This window comes from Colletotrichum chrysophilum (genome assembly GCF_026319265.1).
Source record: "Colletotrichum chrysophilum strain AFK26 chromosome Unknown scaffold_11, whole genome shotgun sequence".
NCBI lineage: Eukaryota > Fungi > Ascomycota > Sordariomycetes > Glomerellales > Glomerellaceae > Colletotrichum > Colletotrichum chrysophilum.
In genome coordinates, this window is record NW_026517298.1 from 604,809 (window position 1) to 621,897 (window position 17,089).

The following is a 17,089-nucleotide window of genomic DNA, read 5'->3' on the forward strand; positions in this document are numbered from 1 at the left end:
TAGTATTTTAACTGCAGAATATGTCACCAATTAAGCTCAGCGGGACGCTAATCTACCGTCCTCCTAGATCCTGGCTAGAGCCTGTGGGTTCTGTATGTACCAGCGAATCGTAGGGGGTTTAGTGTGCGAAGGTTATTGTACTGCCCCCAACAATGGGATGACGCTAGAGCGGAGTTTCGGTACTCGGCAAGTCCACTCACTCCCAGTGCTTTGGTTCTCACACCATGAACGTACTTTTTCGTCTCCCCTTACCTCAACAACTGTAGGCGCAGCTCAACTTAACGGGCTTGAATCATGAATTTGAGCAACTGCTTCTCATCAATCGTTTGTTCTGTTGATGCGTAAATCATTCTGCAGGCCACTCAGTTGCCCCCAGCTCAAGGCAAACCTCACCGCAACTTGAGACCCCTTCTCAAAGATTGTTAAGATGGAAAGATCATCTGGACACAAGCGGAAGAGGACAGGGTGTCTAGGTTGCAGAGCTAGGAGAAAGAAATGCGACGAGAGGCAGCCCATATGTTCCTTATGCTCAAGGAAAGGCACAGAGTGCGTCTGGCCAGATAATTGGACGGCACCCCAGACGGTCGACTCTTTTTGCTGTGAGTGAAACCCGCAAGACTATCGTGTCTTTATGCTGTGTGCCACATACTCAAAGCTAATCTTGCTTATGATGTATGATACTGTAGTCGACCCTGCGGCTGCATCTTCGACTTCTGGACCTCAGACAAGTGTCAGCAGACGAGGACCGAACCTCAGCTTCCTACCAGCTGGCCCTTTGTGGACAGCTTCGCGGGCGAGCAATGTCAACTCCAATAGTGACAGCAACTCACCTTCAGAGTCAGCCAAAGACTACGGTCCGAGAAAGAGATCTCCAGAGAGCCTTCGGTCACAAGCCGAACACCTCCGCATGGCCCCTAAGATTTCTCATGTCCCACTCATCGTCCCACCAGATCTTGACTGCTATGAGGGATCTTTCCAGATGCTCTTCCAGCACTTCCTTTCACGATCGATGCCGTCAATGTCCGTCGACAACGTCGACACTGAGCTTTACGTCAGCACCCTGCTCCCTGTCATCGTGAGCGACAATCTGGTACTTCGGTCTGTCCTAGCGCTCAGCAGCTTGCAGTACATGCTGAGCCACCCTGAGAATGATAAGGCTCTCAAGCTTGCTAGCACTTGCTACTCCAAAGCCTTATCCGCAATGAGGGCTCGTGTTGCGTTGAGCGGGACTGGCGCCCAGGACGACCGGCCGGACTGCCTCTGTGCGGCGAGTCTGATGCTGGCCTTGACGGAATCTGCTCGCGGAGACTCGACCCGAAACCACGTCGACTTTGCCAGCCACGTACTCCAGAACATGTCAAATTCGGTACGCCTGGGGATCAACCAGAAGTTATACAGGAACATGCTGAGGGTCTGCATGTTCCTGCGCGTGGATGAAGCTGTGGAGACCATCCCTTCACCCTTCACATCCGCTCAACTTGTCAATCAAATGGACATGCCCATACTCGCCGGTCACCTGTGGGACGCTGAACACAGAGCCTCGGCGACAGAGCTCAGCGAAGAGTGCGGACTCTTCCAGACGCCGTTCATTGCTGGGCTTCTGACGATCCATCATCTGGCCCGGCTCCGAGCCGCGGACGGCGCGGCCAACATCGACAAAGACGAACGCGTCACACAACTATTGGCGATTGAGATGCAAATCATGTCGTGGGAGCCAGCACTACCACACACAAGCCTGCGAGTGCGGCAAGTCTGGACGCTGTGGCGATTGGCTATGCTCATACTGCTTTACGAATCACCCGTGGACGGCAAATTCTGGCAAGCATCGCGGCGAAACGACTGCTACGAGTCTTTCATGAAGGAGTTGAAGTTGGTGCCAAAGGGGCATGAGAGCATCGGAGTGATGCTGTGGCCAATCTCGATGGCCGGATCCTGCGCGCAGTCTTCTGCTCACAGGGAGCTGATTCAGCAGCAACTCACTGAGTCGTGCGACACTCTGTCTGCGAGAATGCTAGCTGTGGTTGCAAACATGCTTCAGCAGATGTGGGACGGAACTGCGGCGAATCTTGCAGACGATAAGAGAGAAGAAGAGCTGGTGATTGACCCAAGCCTCATCTCGCCGGAAAGCCTGCAAGAAGCATGAACGGGGGAACACAAGGCATGACTCTCATGAGCACTGTTTCTCTACGCGATCTCCGACGATTAAGCGGAGATCCAGCAAGTCATGTTACGGGTACTACATTCCCTGAATCCGCCATGCAACTCCGCTATCGGCATTGGATCGCAAGTATCCATGCCCACAATGAGAGTCTCTGTGACGTCGAACATCAGAAACTTTTCTATCGTGGCCTCAGACGGAGAGAAGGTAACGAAAAGTTCCTGAATCTTTCTTGCAGACGTACCAGGACACGCACCCTTCTGTACAGCGACGGATAGTGGGACAACCTTGGCAATGGAGATTCTAATCATGGAATTTGTACCGCCATAACAAAATTCAGGGCCTAATTAACCCCAAGCCAATGCGGGTCAATGTACGTATCTTTCGGTGCCCCTCCATCCTCACGCGTGTGCTTTCAGTCAACAGTGTCTGTATTTCTGACGAAAATTGTTGTTGACGGACGAGCAATCCAAGCTTCAAAGTTTGTATCAGAAGACTCACTCAGTATGGAATCACAGGTGAGGACGCCGGCCAAGCAAAACAGCTGGATGCCCCTCATCAACAAGGTCGATAAGTACGTCAATTACCCCGCCTCACTCATCCTCATCTTGTCATCCACCCTGACTCCCTCACCAGTGTCCCCCTTGACTTCGACTTCAACACGCTCTACAAGCTCTACCTCCCGAAGGATCACCGCCCGCATGGGTTCATGCTCCAAAGTACTGTCGAGCGTCTCCCCTGGACCGCAGACTTCAGCATCGACCATGACGAGCGCAAGGTGCGCCTCCTCGACACCATAGCAAAGGACGGCGACGATGCTGGCAAGGCCGCCACCGCAGCGATCCAGCGCGTCGTCGACGCCGCCATCAATTTCACCGACAAGTTCCCGACGCTGAGCGGCCGACACAGCGAGCACTTCCGCATCCTCGGCGCGAACGAGTCCGTCTCCATTGAGCGCTTCCCTGCTCCGCTGTTCGGCATCTCCTCGCGAGGGGCGCACATGACCGCGTACGTCAAGAGCGCCGAGGGCATGCGTATCTGGGTCCCTCGCCGCAGCGCGCACCTGTTCACCTTTCCCGACCTGCTGGACACCACTGTGGCTGGAGGCGTCAAGGCCGAAGACTCGCCGTTCGACTGCATCGTCGCCGAGGCCACCGAGGAGGCCTCGCTCCCGGCCGACTTTGTGAAAGAGAACGCGCGGGCGGTTGGCGCGGTCACTTACGTTAGCATGAATGAGACTAAGGGCACGTTCTTCCCGACGGTACTGTACTGCTACGATCTCGAGCTGCCCGAGGCGATCGAGCCTGTGCCCGGGGATGACGAGGTGTCGGGCTTCGAGCTCATGACCATTGCGGAAGTGAAGAGGAATATGTTGGAGGGACAGTTCAAGCCCAACTGCGTGCTTGTGATGCTTGATTTCTTCATTCGACACAACATCATCACGTCGGAGAACGAGGAGCATTACGTGGAGATTGTAACGAGGTTGCGGCGACACCTGCCTGTTCCCACGTATCCTGAGCCAGGAAAGCAAGTGATTCAATGATGTCGGAATGCGAATAGATTCTACTCATACCATTCATGATAGACGCATATATACATCATTGATTCCGCTCATTACAGCTTCTTGCACAGTCTCGTACCATACTCGATCTCCTCCCAGCCCTCCGTCCCAGGCGTGGAGACGGCGTATAAAACACCCTCTGGATCCCACTTCTTGCGCAGGTCAAACAGGGCAGGATACAGCGGACCCCAGAAATGTTCTTGCCAGTTAGCCTGATAGGGGTCGGCCTGCATGATAAAGGTCAGTTGCTGTGTTCTTCGCAGTGTTCGTCGGGGTACCACTCACCTCATTCACGTATGTGGCACCATCAGGTCCGGCTTGCCGCAAAGCCTCGTCTTGGATATTCGTCAAAACATCCTGCAAATCCGCCTTCTGTTTCAAAGTCGCACCCACTGGCACAAAAAGAACGCTGATGACAAAGTCTGTGCCGTTTCTCCAGACCGGGTGCGTCGCGCTGTTGGCTTCGGGCCAGCTGTGTCCTGCGTCGAACAAGTGTCCCACGATGTACCCCAAGCCCTTCAAGTCCTCCCTCGGACTGATCACCGTCTTGAAAGCGTCGACAATCTGGTCATTGCGCTTCTCGACATCGGAGTGAGCGAACAGCCATCCACCAGTCAATGTGTGTCTGCCTGCCTCCTCGTCCTGGAAGAGATCGATGTATAAGTCAAAGAACGTCGCGAATTCCTTGGTAGAATGCTCAAATGACACATTGTTCGCCTTCAGCTCCGCAATCATCGGCTCAAGAATCTTGTCCAGCTCGCCCTGCGTCTTGCCCACAGCCACAAAAGGCTGCACCTCGAGCATCATCGCACCGAGTTCAAAGTAGACGTACAGCCCGTGGTCTACGAGGTGGTTCGACCACTTGTGGAACACGCGTACGCCCTCCCAGAACACGTCTTCGTCCTCTGTCAGCGTGCTGTTGATGTACAACACGCCCCCAGCCGCCTTCTCTTCCGCGTACGTGCGGAAGGTGACGGATGTGACGACGGCGTACGACGAAGGGCCGCCCCCCTTGAGCCCGAAGAACAGGTCGGGGTTCTCGTCAGCGTTGGCGATGACGTACTCTCCGTCGGCAGTGATTGCCTCGAACTCGAGCGCGTTGTCGGCGGCCATGCCGTGGAGTGGTGTCAACGGGCCATGGCCGCCGCCCTGGACGAGGCCGCCCGCAACGCCGACGGTCGGGCACTCGCCCGTGACGACGAGGAGGGGCGGGTCTTGGGCGTTGGCTGCGCAGAGCAGAGCGCGGCCTTGCACGCCGGCGCCGACGGTGACGGTCCCTCCGGTGTAGTTCCCGGGACCGGCCCACGTGTCGCTGAACGTGATATCCTGGAAGCTGTGGGTGTTGATGATGAGGGAACCCCAGCCTACACTGCGACCGATGAAGTCGTGGCCTGTGTTGCGGATGATGAGGCGGAGGTTGTTCTCGCGCGCGAAGTCGACGCCGGCTTTGATGTGGTCCTTCTTGGTAGCTGTCACCACGTAGACGCCGTAGTATCCCAAGGTGCAGGGCTGCGTGGGGTCTTGGGTTGGTAGACAGGTTGTGTTAGTGAAGTATTTCCATAAAACGGCGCCGGGTTGATCGGTCCTGTGAGTGAGTGCGTGTGTCAGTTTCTCGCCCTGCTATGTGGTGAGGTCTGAAGATGACCCGGGGATTGATTTACGTCCACTGCTCCTTGTCCCAGTTCGCAGTTACTTCAGCACACTTTGCGGCATCATATGTCGAGATGTTGCCGAGGGTTCCTTCAAAGGTGTTGTGACACACCGCCTCAGGAGGGACATGGACAGCCAAATTCCCATTCACAGTGGCATTAAGATTTGCCCAGGCTTCTGCCTTGGGCCAGCAATCATCGCCGAAGTAGGATCTGCAGCCGTACTCCTGGCCCTGCCATGTCCGGGGAACAAGTTCGCCAGCGAGAACGTTATGAGCGAGCAGAGCGCCGGCGAGAGCAAGAACTGACTTCTGAATCATGATGGCAACCGAATCATTGGCTCAACAATACATGCCATGTTCTTCACTGCGGGGGATGATGTTCGGATTATGTACCTGGGCCATTTTGCTCCAGTGATAACAAGCAGGTCTTAGACAACACGGGTCCAGGAAGCTCAGCTTCCTTCATCGGTACCCCCCCCCCCCCTTCACGACCACGGAATCTGGTGTTGCCAAGAACTCGCGAATGCAGACTACGACTGACGATGCGACTCAAAGTCTGCAGCTCCAGTCTAGATCGTCTCTGCCCCGAGCTCTCACGCCGTCGAACACCCTGGCCAGTTCGGTTCGCTTCGCCATGGCGTAGATGAGGTGACATCAGACCTGCCGGTGGGCGGCCGATTGAGCATACGAGGTAGTTCATACTAGGGAAGAACACTTGATGAACCGTTTGAAATCATTAGCACCTGCTTGGCCAATATCGCAAAGTCCGAGATAGCCAACTTCTCTTTCCGGAAGGGTCTAAGATGGGGAATATTGTCTTCAGGTTTCAAGTGGAAGCTTTTGTTGTCAGCCCGTATGTTGCATCAGTTCCTAAGAGAACTGCAGGCAGTGCGATTCAGCGAATTGAAAATGCAGCCCCCGCTAGTGCTGACGCCGAGCGATTGTGCCGGCAGATGCAGCGGACGGGTTCCCAGGCGGAGCTTTTCCAGAAGCGAACCAATGCCCGAGAAGGGCTGCAAATAATATTTGGCAAATCAACCAGAGTCTTTCATCGGGCTGTCTAATATGTTTCTCCTGGACTTAGCGCGCAGACCCTGACAAGGGCGTTCGCCTGGAGGCTCGCTTTGCATTACCTGGAGCTGAGAAAGAGTTCTGTCAGCGAGCCCTGTTACGACCGTGCGACGTAGGCTAAGAGCTGACAGCCCGATGCGATGTTGCGCTGTCAGCGAACGCGGAGGAGATGGGCGTCTGGCTCCATACATACGATGATGGCTAAGTCGAGGTGGACTTAGGTCAAGAAACGTAGACTTGAGCTTAATAGCTTAGAATCTGCGGGAGGTAATGCCGGCCCTTCTCCGACTTTTCACAATGCCCGGCCGAAGATGCGGGTCCGAGCCATCGTGACCGAAGTGGAGGCTTTTCGGCGCGGGATACCAGCAAAGAGAACAATCATGAGGAATTCATATTCCGGACAAGTACTTTTGCTATTATCAATCGTATACCTAATCGGCTTCTGTAGTAAGGTAGCCGGCGTGAATAGTTCTGCCGAATGCTGATTCAGTTTTTGACTAGGCCGCAGAGTTGGAGAGTTGGAGAGGGTTGGAGATGTTGGAGACAGTGGGTCTTAGTGGGTTTGTTGGAGACTTCACGGGCTGTGATGATCCATAACTTGACTCTTGGTGGTCGATGGCAAAAAGCTTCATGATGTATTTGTCAGTGTCGGTTGAATTAAGAGTCTTGAGGGTTAGCGGTGTCAAGTTACTGGTCAGGCCCAATAGCCACAAAGCTATCGTCCATAAATCACTCTTACGAACTAAACGCTAGAGATAAAGCAGAACCGTCTGCTGGACTTGAACATTCAGAATTCAGAATGAAAGTGCCCTTCAACATCCCTACTCGAAAAATGAAAGCTTTCAGAACTCTTAGTTCATCATGAGACCCCAAGATCTATTCTCGCCGCTGTCATTCAAGCGCGGGCCCCCTCTCAATAGCCGCATCCTCCTCGCCCCTCTCACGAACTGGCAATGTCATCCCGACGGAACGGTCTCCGAAGATGAAGTCAACTGGCTTGAGCGATGTGCTGCGGGCGGGTTCTCCATGGTTATGACCTGTGCAGCTAACATCCACCCTTACGGCAAAGCCTTCCCGGGCCAGATGGGCATCTACAGTGATCATCACCTGGAAGGACTTCGCCGCATAGCCGACGTTATAAGAAAGCATGGGGCTGTGTCTTCGGTCCAACTTCATCATGCAGGTCTCAGAGCCAATCCTGAGTTTGTCAATGACATCGTCGGGCCATCAGATATCCCAGACAGCGGTGTCAGGGGTTTGTCGCTGAAAGAGGTTGAGGCTGTTCGAGACGACTTCATAGCCGCAGCGCAGCGAGCTGAAGCTGCAGGTTTCGACGGCGTGGAGGTGCACTCAGCCTTTGGATGGATTCCCATGCAGTTCCTCTCGCCTCTCTTCAATCACCGAACAGACAAGTACGGAGGCTCGCTCGAGAACCGATCGCGGTTCCTCTTCGAAGTCATTAGAGGCATCCGCCAAAACTGTAAGCCGGACTTCCAGATAGGTCTGCGCGTGTCTCTCGAGAGATATGGCGTCCCGTTGACAGAGATGCATGAGGTACTTGCGAAGGCGGTCAGGGAAGAGGAGATTGACTACTTGGACCTGGCGGTCTGGGACTGGAAGAAGGTGACCCAAGAGACACCCTTTCAAGGGAAGACCTTTTTGAGTATCTTCATGGATCTTCCTCGATCATCAGTGCGCATTGGGGCGTCTGGGAAGATAATGGATCTCCAAGAGGCCGTTACTGTTCTGGAGGGGGGCTGCGACTTTGTCATGTTCGGCAGGGCAGCCATCCTTGAGCACGACTTTCCAAAGCGATTGGAGGAGAACTCAGAACATCGGTCACCGTCATTGCCAGTTAGTGAAGCATACCTCAAGGCTCAAGGATTGAGCGACAGCTTTGTGAAATACATGAAGACCTGGGAAGGGTTCGTCGAGGAGGACAGATCCTAAGGACTTGGACTTATATGTAGACATAGACCCGAGACATTTTCAATTTCCGGCCCCTTAACCGCCATCTCTACTTTTTATTAGGAAATCAATTCTGGATGAATTTCAGAACACAATGGGTATATAAAAGCGATGGTAGGTACAGGTCGACCTAGCAAAAGATGGTTGCAGAATGATGCAGTTGCCCAAAATGGCTTAGCTATGTGATGTCGATGGCCTCATTTATCTCGCCACCGTTCTTCCTCCCCCTCAATCCACACCACACAATCATTCATTCAAACGAATGTTTTCTATGCCGTTATCCACATAGTAAAAGCACCAGCCACGAACAGCGCCAATATCGCCGGCGAATTCCTTCCCCCAAGGCTCTCCTCCTCTTCCTGCACCTCCTCCGCAAACTGCCCGACGACGTTCCCCCTTGGCCAGTACTCGCACACCAAATACCACGCATCATCCTCGCACCGCTTCCTCGCGCACCCGACGTCCGTCGTATCCTTCCACACGAGCTGCGTAAAGTGGCCCGTCTCCTCGCTGAACTCGGCGTCGTCAAAGTCGTAGTCGTCGCGCTCCTCGCCCCACGCCTCGACGCTCTGCGTCACGTTGGCGTACCCCATCGCCAGGTTCTCGCCGTACGGCCCGCCCGAGTGCTCAAAGTCGCAGTCGTCCATGTCGCGCAGGTAGTCGACCGCAAAGTCGGCGAGCGTCTCGTTCCACGACACGTCCGAGGCGTTGTGCTGCTCGCGGTAGTGGTTAGTGCTGTTGAGCACGGCGGAGGTGAAGGTGCCGTCTGAGTTCCATTCCGGGACCGCGGTCGGCCGGGCCGGGGCGACGGTGGTAACCACGACGGTTTGTGCGGATGTGAGATGGAAGAGGAGCAGTGCCGGGGTGAATATTGTGAGATGCATGTTGAAGTCTTGAGATGCCAATATCGTCTTATTCTTCACTAGTGGTGGTGCAGCAACAACTGGATTTCACGATATTGCGCGCGTGTGTACGTGAGAGAGCTACAGAGGGCTTCAAAGATTCAGCATTGCGATTATCTAGATATTAAAGCTCTTGATCAGCATCTGCAAAGTCCTCTGCGATTCGACGATGCAGCGTTCCAACCAGGTTGTGCACCCTTGGCTTCTCTCATCCAGTCAGTCGGGTCGTGAGAACGTAGGATGACGCATTCTGGGCTTCTTGGGGTCCTTCCAAGGCCATGAGGGTGGCCTGAATGCTGACGAAGGCCCCTTGCTCGGCCAATGGGCCCTGGACTTGGCGGCCCGTTCAGGTTCATCGGCGGTTCGTCCGGGCTTGGAACATGCTGGTGGCTGACCGTTGTTGCCCTGCACAGCCTCCGGGGCGCTGATCGTTGTCACATTTTGGACGAACCATTTCCCCAGGTTCTTGGGCACGATAATTTGGTACTTATCCTTGCGTCCACGAGGGCTACAGTAAGAACTGCATGCTGCAGTCGGTATGATCCGAGATGGAAGGTGGATAGAGTTATTGTTGAAAATGTTGCTAGTTGGGACCGTGAAATGGGGTTTCTGCGTATGCCCATAATTAGAGGTTTCTCTGTGAGCAATCCTGGCCCTCGCATACGGGAGTCAAAAAGGTGCGCCCACAGGCGGCAAACTGAGAGAAACAAAGTTAGAAGGGAAGATGTATGGGGTTTCTGCGTACAAAAGGCTTTGCCTGGGGCTAGGAATGTGAGGCCTCAAAATGGGACTGTTTGGCGAGCACGCATATTCAGAATGAGGTTGAACTTGACATGCCTATGAGGGCTGACTTACATGCGTAAGGTAGGTAGGTATTGATGACGAAGTTTAGGTGCGTCCGTTAGCTGTGACCCGATGATGTAGGTCGAGGCCGACGAATATACTACAATAGCTTCCCCAAAAGAAACAGCCACATATTATCTAAGATTAAGGGATCAATCGCTTAATCTTTTCAACAAGCCCCTGAAGCAAAGTCGTGTTCAACATTCGTTGTGTAAGTGATCTCTACTTCACTGAATCATCCACGATCGGGGAGTGCCACCTGCTAAACACCCTGGGGCCCCTGCTGTAATGATGGGTCATATCAGCACTCAAATTTCCTACTCACCAGCAGATCGGACTCTTTTCCAACGTCAAATCTCGTCTACTTGAGAATGTCCAGCTTTGGAGCCAAAACAGCAGTCGAACGAAAAATATGTTTGGTCAAATTAGAGAAGAGTGATGGTACATCTAATAATGCAAATCATGTCTATCCGTCGCTACCCGCTACAAATGCTCATTTGAACAACAAAAGAGAGGTAAATCAGAGCGCCCGGTTCTTGGAAACGGTGTTCAGCAGCGGATGCAGCCACTTGAACGAACCCGGCTCGAACGGCTCCGACGCCGCGATAAAGTCGAACACCTTGGCCTTCTGGATTGCCGGTGACACAATGTAGGCCAAGAGAATCCTCTGCATGAAGCCCCAGGACAAGATGTACCTCGCCATGAACCAGTCCTTCGTCGTAGCCCATGCGTGCAGTCTCGTCAGGCGCGCAGACTGTCCCAGGTCCTTCTCCAGTCCCTCCATCCTGTCGGTCTTGTACTCTTCAAACAAGCTCTCCAATGCGTCAAATCCAGGGGTTCCGTTGGACTCGGCAATGAGTTTGCGCAGGCCGTTGCAGACTGCGACGACGTCCTGCACGCCGTTGTTGAACCCTAGACCGGCATTCGGCGTAAACTTATGCGCCGCATCTCCCACAAGCACGATCCGGCCTTTAAAGCTCCAGTGCTTGCAGATGCCCTCCTCGAGGCCAGCGCCGCCCGCGTTGTAGCGCTCCTTAAAGACATCCTTGACTTTCAGGGTGCCGGTAATAGGCCACTCCGCAAACCGGGCGCCGTACTCCTCGAGCTCCTTCTCGGTAAATGAGATCCGCTCCTTCGTCGGCTCAGGCAGTTTCTCGTAGCAGAAAATCCAGCCCCTTTCCTTGCCGGTGATGTACATCACGGACTGGTCCACGCCCTGCGTCTCGTAGCTCTGACCGGCGGCAGTGGGACGGGGGAACGACGCCCACATGCAGCGGTAGTTGGTCTCGTACGGCTTCTCGGGGTCCCATTCGCGGGCCGGGTCTTCTTCGAGGGCGAGGCGGCGCATTTGGCGGCGGGTGGCGGAGTGCACGCCGTCGGCGCCGATGACCACGGATCCCGCGTAGGAAGAGCCGTCTTCGCAATTGACGATGACGCCGGTGTCGGTGGTGGTGATTTTGGCGAGCTTCTTGCCGGTGTGGTAGCGTGTTTTGGCATCCTCGGGGAGGGTGTCGTAGAGGGCCTGGATGAGATGCGCCCTGTGGAACGCGAGGGGCGTTGTGCCGTGGCTGTGGCGGGTGTCAGTGGGTTTTGCTGGTGTCGAAAGGACGTTTAGGATCGGACGACATACTGCTCCTTCAGAAGGTCAAATGCTGAGGACTGCTTGAAATTGAAACCGTCGGTGGTGAAGCCCCTGTTGTCGTCCAGGAGCATGCCGATTTCCATGAGCTTGTCTAGAATGCCGAGCTGGTGGAAGACGCGCATGCTCGTAGGACCGAGGACGAGACTTGCGCCAAGATCTTCTACAATGTTTGTCCGCCTCTCCAGGACTACGAAATCGATGCCGGCATGGTAGAAGGCGTGTGCGGCGGTGATACCGCTAGGGCCTCCGCCGATGATGATCGCTTTGAAAGGCTCGCTGGCCATGTTGTGGTTGTTGCTGAAATAAGATGGATGTTGGTTAGTTGTTGAATGCTGAAGTAACATGAACTGAAGGCGACTGGGATGGATGGCATTGTCGCCGGCGGAGGGTTTTATAAAGCTGCGCTGTGATCTGCCATCTCCACTGAAGCTCGGCACCAAATTACTTTGTCCAGAGTTTCGTGCTAGTGTTACGACTCCATCTTGGCCGGGAACTCGACGGGATCCGTCTCACGGGGGTCGTCTCCGTGCGCTAGCTCTGACGGCATCCCGCTCAGAGTAATATTGCGGCTATTACACGAAGAACCTTGGAGATTCCAGGCAGTGCCTTCAATTTTTCCCGACTCTGTCCGACAAAGAACGGTGAAATGCCTTGCCGCTACATAGAATGAACCCGGGTTTGGATCGTCATCGCTGCTCTGGTTGCCGCGAGACTAAAGCCCGGGAATCCATGTATGTCAGATACCCGGGATTGAAGGTGGGTGAAGTCCGTCTCCCAGGGCTGTCAAACGGGGGTCGGAACAACTGTTGCCAAGCAGATCGATGCAGCATTTCAGCGATTGCAACGAGCATCGAACACCAAAAATGTTGCGACAGATACCACTGCGTTCGGAGAAAACCCACTGCTAAACCCAGTGAATGTGGGCAAAATGGGTTATCAGCGATGTTCAGGGTCCAGTTTGATCTGGGCGGGACTCGTGTTCGGTTGATTTACTGATCTATAGCCACGGTGCCCTGGTTCAGACCTGATCATCTTCAAAGTTGCTTTTGACGTGATTGAACCTACACAGGCGGTTCCTCCCATCAGAATCCTTCGGCATGTCATCGGAGACTTTCTCGATGACGGCGCCTCGGGAAAGCGGGTCACAGCTGCATAACGCGGACACTACGGGCCCCGAGACCCCGATCTTGACGTGTCGGGACGGCAGCCACAGGCGCCGACCCGCTTGCGACGATCTCACTCCCGCAACCCGTCCCGTACTGCGCCACCTGTTACATATGGAAAATTCAAGAGAAGTGAGAAATTGTAAGCAGTATCTTGGGCGGTTCATTTGACTCTCACCACGATGCTGTCATACGGGCCCGTCATGATGCCACATGACCACCTTTGGTAGCGATTCTGCCCGAGAGAGTGCGGTGTCGGCACGGGCTGGGCTTTGGTGTCCGTATCCGGCTTCGCATTTTGATTGATAGCTGTATGGCGTCTTTTGAATCGCTAGATGTTTTCACATACACGTTGTTGTGATTATTGCACTCATCAAGTCGTATGCCCATTGCCATCATGGCACTCTGGCGACTTACTGTCTATCCACAGTGAACGCCGGTGTAATACAACCAAGCAGGATGGACCAGGCATCAGAGCGCTGCACGCCATGTCTTTCACCCAACATCAGATCTGGCTTATATGAACTGTTTGGGTCATATACCCATTTGAGGAGTATGTGCGACCAGTTCGATTCCTTGATCATCAGACGGGACAACATAACAGACGAACATGTTCAATCCAATTCTTTCGAAGTGAAAAGAGTTCTCCTCATCTTTGGCTTACTTGACGTCTAGTGCCGATTTGCCGCCAAGTTCTCGGCAGCTTCCAGATCTGGCCAATATTGGCTCGAATCTCACATCAGCTAGCCCAACTCGCATCCATCGGCCCGGTCTTGTGTTCTCGCCTTCTTTTTCAGCACATCATCTTCAGTGTGTGGGGCAAACCCGGAAGTTAATTAGTGTATGGACTCATGAAGGAAGTCCTTTGGTTACGAGATACTAGTCTCAACCTCGCCTATTCGTCACCCCTGACAAGTCTCAGCAACCTGAATTCTGTATGTTGCGCTCTTGAAAGTTTTAATGGAATGATTGAATTACTTCAAGCAATTGATTGAAGCTACGTAGTGAGTAGATCAAATGACATCAAGTAGTTGAGACTTCACATCACGAGGCGTTCAACTTTCGCTAGGCCAAGCGGGAGTCTTAGACAACCAGCCGAGGGTGTGTCAAATCATCAGTCCACACTTACAGGGAGCTGTTCTAGCCCGCTCTAGCCAAGTAATGAAGCGTGAAGCTGACCATTGCAGAAAGCTGTTGCCTAGTCACCTCAGACTATAAAAGTCCGAATCTCTCGGACTGTGAATAGTTTTAGTGATTGGGCAATGCCGTCGACACTTTCATCATCTCAATCAAGTCTCAAGCAATGAGGTCTCTCCTGTCATTGGCCGCCCTCGTGGCTTCCGCAAGAGCTGCCGTCGATATCCTCCTGCCTCTATATGTCTACCCCATCAACGACCTCGTGAAGCCATACGATGGCACCGTCGACTGGACAGCCGCCATCGCAGCCATCGATGACCATCCAGATCTGACTTTTAATGTCATAATCAACCCACTAAGCGGCCCGCCTTTCGCCAGCGAAGCCGGTATCAAGATCGACTGGGCCAAGTGGATCGGCCAAATCAACCAGCGCCCCAACACTGTGACCTTGGGCTACATCTCGACTCTTGGAACCGTACAGACCAACCCCCGTGATATCTCGGTTGTCAAGCAAGGTGTCGACACCTACGCTGCTTGGACGACGGCAGATGGTTGGGATGGCGTCTCGTACGATATTCATATCGACGGCATCTTCTTTGACGAAGTCAACACCGACTCGGCCCAACTCGACTACTACACGCAAGTGTCAAACTATGCAAAGGCTGAAACTGGTATCGTCGTCTTGAACCCCGGTGTTCCGGTCAATACCGCCAGCTACTCGCTCTACGATGTCGCCGATGCCATCTTGTCTATCGAGACTTGCTACACCAGCGATCCGAATGCGCCGCAAGACCGATGCCCGAGTGGCACTTATACCCCCTTCACGCCTGCGTCATTGAGCGCCTTGCCCTCTGGAGCAGCTCAGAAAGCCAAGTCTGCCGTTGTCGTTCACGACTTCTATGACGACTGGGAGCCGTACCAGCCAGCTCCGCTGTCTACTTTGCAGACCGACATCAACGCCATCGTAGCACAGGGTGTGCAAAGCTTGTACATCACGCAATGGGGCTACAATGAGAGCTTCACTCGAGGGCCGGCTAGTGTGGGGACTGTGTCGAATTTATTGGCTTTGGCTCAGGGTCTTTCGTCTGGTCAGCCGCTATGAAAAGGGTTGGCAGTTTCAATCGTCCAAAAGCCCACAAAGTGGGTTTTAGGTTCAACATCTGCGGACAAGAGTGTGACTAGACTTCTCTGTACTGGCTCGAGGACATTAGTATCTGTATGCAACGACTGTCGTAGTTGAGAGGAGGCACCCTAGAGTATCTTTCTACTACCTCGGACTATGAAAAACGAGTCTTGATTCGCTCGTTCCGTCTGAATGGTCTGTACTGTGAATCCAATCGAATGATAGTGTGAAAGTTCGAAGAGTCGAGGGTACGCGGTTTACTTAAGGCTCTGTCTGCGAAAAACCTCTCAAAGCCCCCTGATAGCCTGCCACGACCACTAGCTATATGTTAAGAGTTATATTCCTAGCTATCCGAGCCGGTGATAGGCATAGAGAACAATGGGGGCGGCGGCGATAACGACGATGACGATAACGAATTCAGGACCACGCTGGGGATGGGGAGAGGAACAGAAACAAGGACAACGGATACAATAGGACGAATAAAACCATTGAAATAAAATAAACTTAACTTTAAGACCTGATGTAGATATATATCCGTCCGGGTAGTTAGGAGTTTCCGCCAGCATAGCAAAGCACTTGTGTGAAAGCGGCTCGCGGAAGCTAAGGCTGGATCCTAGGGTTTGGCTTTGGTCACCGGTATGGCAATCATCGTGATGAGCATATGTTCATCTGAAAACCAGACGTGTCATAAAACCCACAAGGCTGGCTCTCGCTAAATCGAGAGTCGGGAGATGTCACGGCCAGTTAAAAGAGGTGTAACTTCGTAAGACTCAGCTGCCAAGCATGGGCTGCATTGCCAATATACGCGCGCAAATCAGGAATGCACCCTTCCTGCCAGACAATCAGGCAGCTTGAGGCATAGCCTGATTTGTCTTTCATTGAGGCATACATAATACTGCTACCCAAGCTTACCCCTCTTTTTCAAGTCTCGCGCCTTCTCAAAACCGATCCCCCCCTTTCCGGCGAGATTTCCAGGGTTCACCATATTCCCAGCCATTAGCTCTCTTTCGCGCCTAACTCTACGCCGATATACCTATCATTCTTTGAAGACTTTTCATCATGGCTTCCACATCCGAAGACTCCAATCTGTCCTCCACGAGTCTCATGAGCGAAAGCAGCTTTGATAAGAAGACCGCAATCGCCGCTGTGGAGGCCCATGGCGTGAGAAAGAAAGACTCTGCTAGCGCGATCCAACAATTCCTTGTTGATTTCCTCCTTATAATCCCTTCAATGTGTTTCATCATTTACGGAATAGTGGCTCTCCAGAGTAACGGCCGGCCGATCGACGAGGATCCGGTTCCAGCGTTACGCATGGCCGCGACGTATAGCCCGACCGTCTTTCCCATCGCATTTGCCGCTGTTGCTGCCAACCTACTGAAAGCAGCAGCCGGCTGGAAGATGGAGCGAGGCGTCACGGTTCTGAGCCTGGAGTACCTCCTTAGCTGCCGCACCGTTTTCAGTGCAGTGACAACGCCTTTATCTCTGCGGCGTGCGAATATCCTCGTACCATTCCTCGTCGCTCTATGGGCTATGTCGCCGCTAGGAGGTCAGGCAGCTCTACGACAATGGACGCGATACCTTCACAAGTATCAGAGATATGTCCATTTGAATAAGTCAAAGCACCCACTTTCCGGCCACCCCTGCATTCCGGCCACCCCTGCATTCCGGCCACCCAAAAAAATGCCGCCCAGCCACCCACTTTCTAGATAACCTCCTACTTCTAACTACCACAACATTTTCTGTTTTTATCCAAACTCCATCATTTTTTCAGGATACCTTTTTGATTACTTAATGGTTCAGTATACCGAAAATGAGATTAACCAAGCCCTTGCCGATATGGCAAATGGCATATCGGCCCGCAATGCCTCCA

At 53.4% G+C, this 17,089-nt stretch overlaps 7 protein-coding genes across 7 annotated transcripts; 4 read left to right on the forward strand and 3 right to left on the reverse strand.

Annotated features, from left to right (window-relative positions):
• Positions 1-907: 907 nt before the first annotated feature.
• Positions 908-2,143, forward strand: COL26b_002372 (uncharacterized protein; the record flags this gene model as incomplete). The annotated part of the gene is made up of 2 exons (XM_053175293.1): positions 908-1,366; positions 1,391-2,143. 2 exons carry the CDS (start codon positions 908-910, stop codon positions 2,141-2,143), a joined length of 1,212 nt encoding a protein of 403 aa, XP_053040913.1.
• Positions 2,144-2,664: 521 nt separating this feature from the next.
• On the forward strand, positions 2,665-3,701 carry COL26b_002373 (uncharacterized protein; the record flags this gene model as incomplete). The annotated part of the gene is made up of 2 exons (XM_053175294.1): positions 2,665-2,732; positions 2,795-3,701. The coding sequence occupies 2 exons, from the start codon at positions 2,665-2,667 to the stop codon at positions 3,699-3,701; spliced, it is 975 nt and encodes a 324-aa protein (XP_053040914.1).
• A 71-nt stretch (positions 3,702-3,772) lies between these two features.
• COL26b_002374 (uncharacterized protein) lies at positions 3,773-5,688 on the reverse strand (the record flags this gene model as incomplete). The annotated part of the gene is made up of 3 exons (XM_053175295.1): positions 3,773-3,946; positions 4,005-5,304; positions 5,381-5,688. 3 exons carry the CDS (start codon positions 5,686-5,688, stop codon positions 3,773-3,775), a joined length of 1,782 nt encoding a protein of 593 aa, XP_053040915.1.
• Positions 5,689-7,618: 1,930 nt separating this feature from the next.
• COL26b_002375 (uncharacterized protein) lies at positions 7,619-8,391 on the forward strand (the record flags this gene model as incomplete). The annotated part of the gene is made up of 2 exons (XM_053175296.1): positions 7,619-7,643; positions 7,682-8,391. 2 exons carry the CDS (start codon positions 7,619-7,621, stop codon positions 8,389-8,391), a joined length of 735 nt encoding a protein of 244 aa, XP_053040916.1.
• Positions 8,392-8,678: 287 nt separating this feature from the next.
• On the reverse strand, positions 8,679-9,293 carry COL26b_002376 (uncharacterized protein; the record flags this gene model as incomplete). Its single annotated transcript, XM_053175297.1, has 1 exon — positions 8,679-9,293. One exon carries the CDS (start codon positions 9,291-9,293, stop codon positions 8,679-8,681), a length of 615 nt encoding a protein of 204 aa, XP_053040917.1.
• Positions 9,294-10,674: 1,381 nt separating this feature from the next.
• Positions 10,675-12,080, reverse strand: COL26b_002377 (uncharacterized protein; the record flags this gene model as incomplete). The annotated part of the gene is made up of 2 exons (XM_053175298.1): positions 10,675-11,722; positions 11,785-12,080. The coding sequence occupies 2 exons, from the start codon at positions 12,078-12,080 to the stop codon at positions 10,675-10,677; spliced, it is 1,344 nt and encodes a 447-aa protein (XP_053040918.1).
• Positions 12,081-14,262: 2,182 nt separating this feature from the next.
• COL26b_002378 (uncharacterized protein) lies at positions 14,263-15,198 on the forward strand (the record flags this gene model as incomplete). The annotated part of the gene is made up of 2 exons (XM_053175299.1): positions 14,263-15,135; positions 15,172-15,198. 2 exons carry the CDS (start codon positions 14,263-14,265, stop codon positions 15,196-15,198), a joined length of 900 nt encoding a protein of 299 aa, XP_053040919.1.
• Between the last annotated feature and the right edge of the window lie 1,891 nt (positions 15,199-17,089).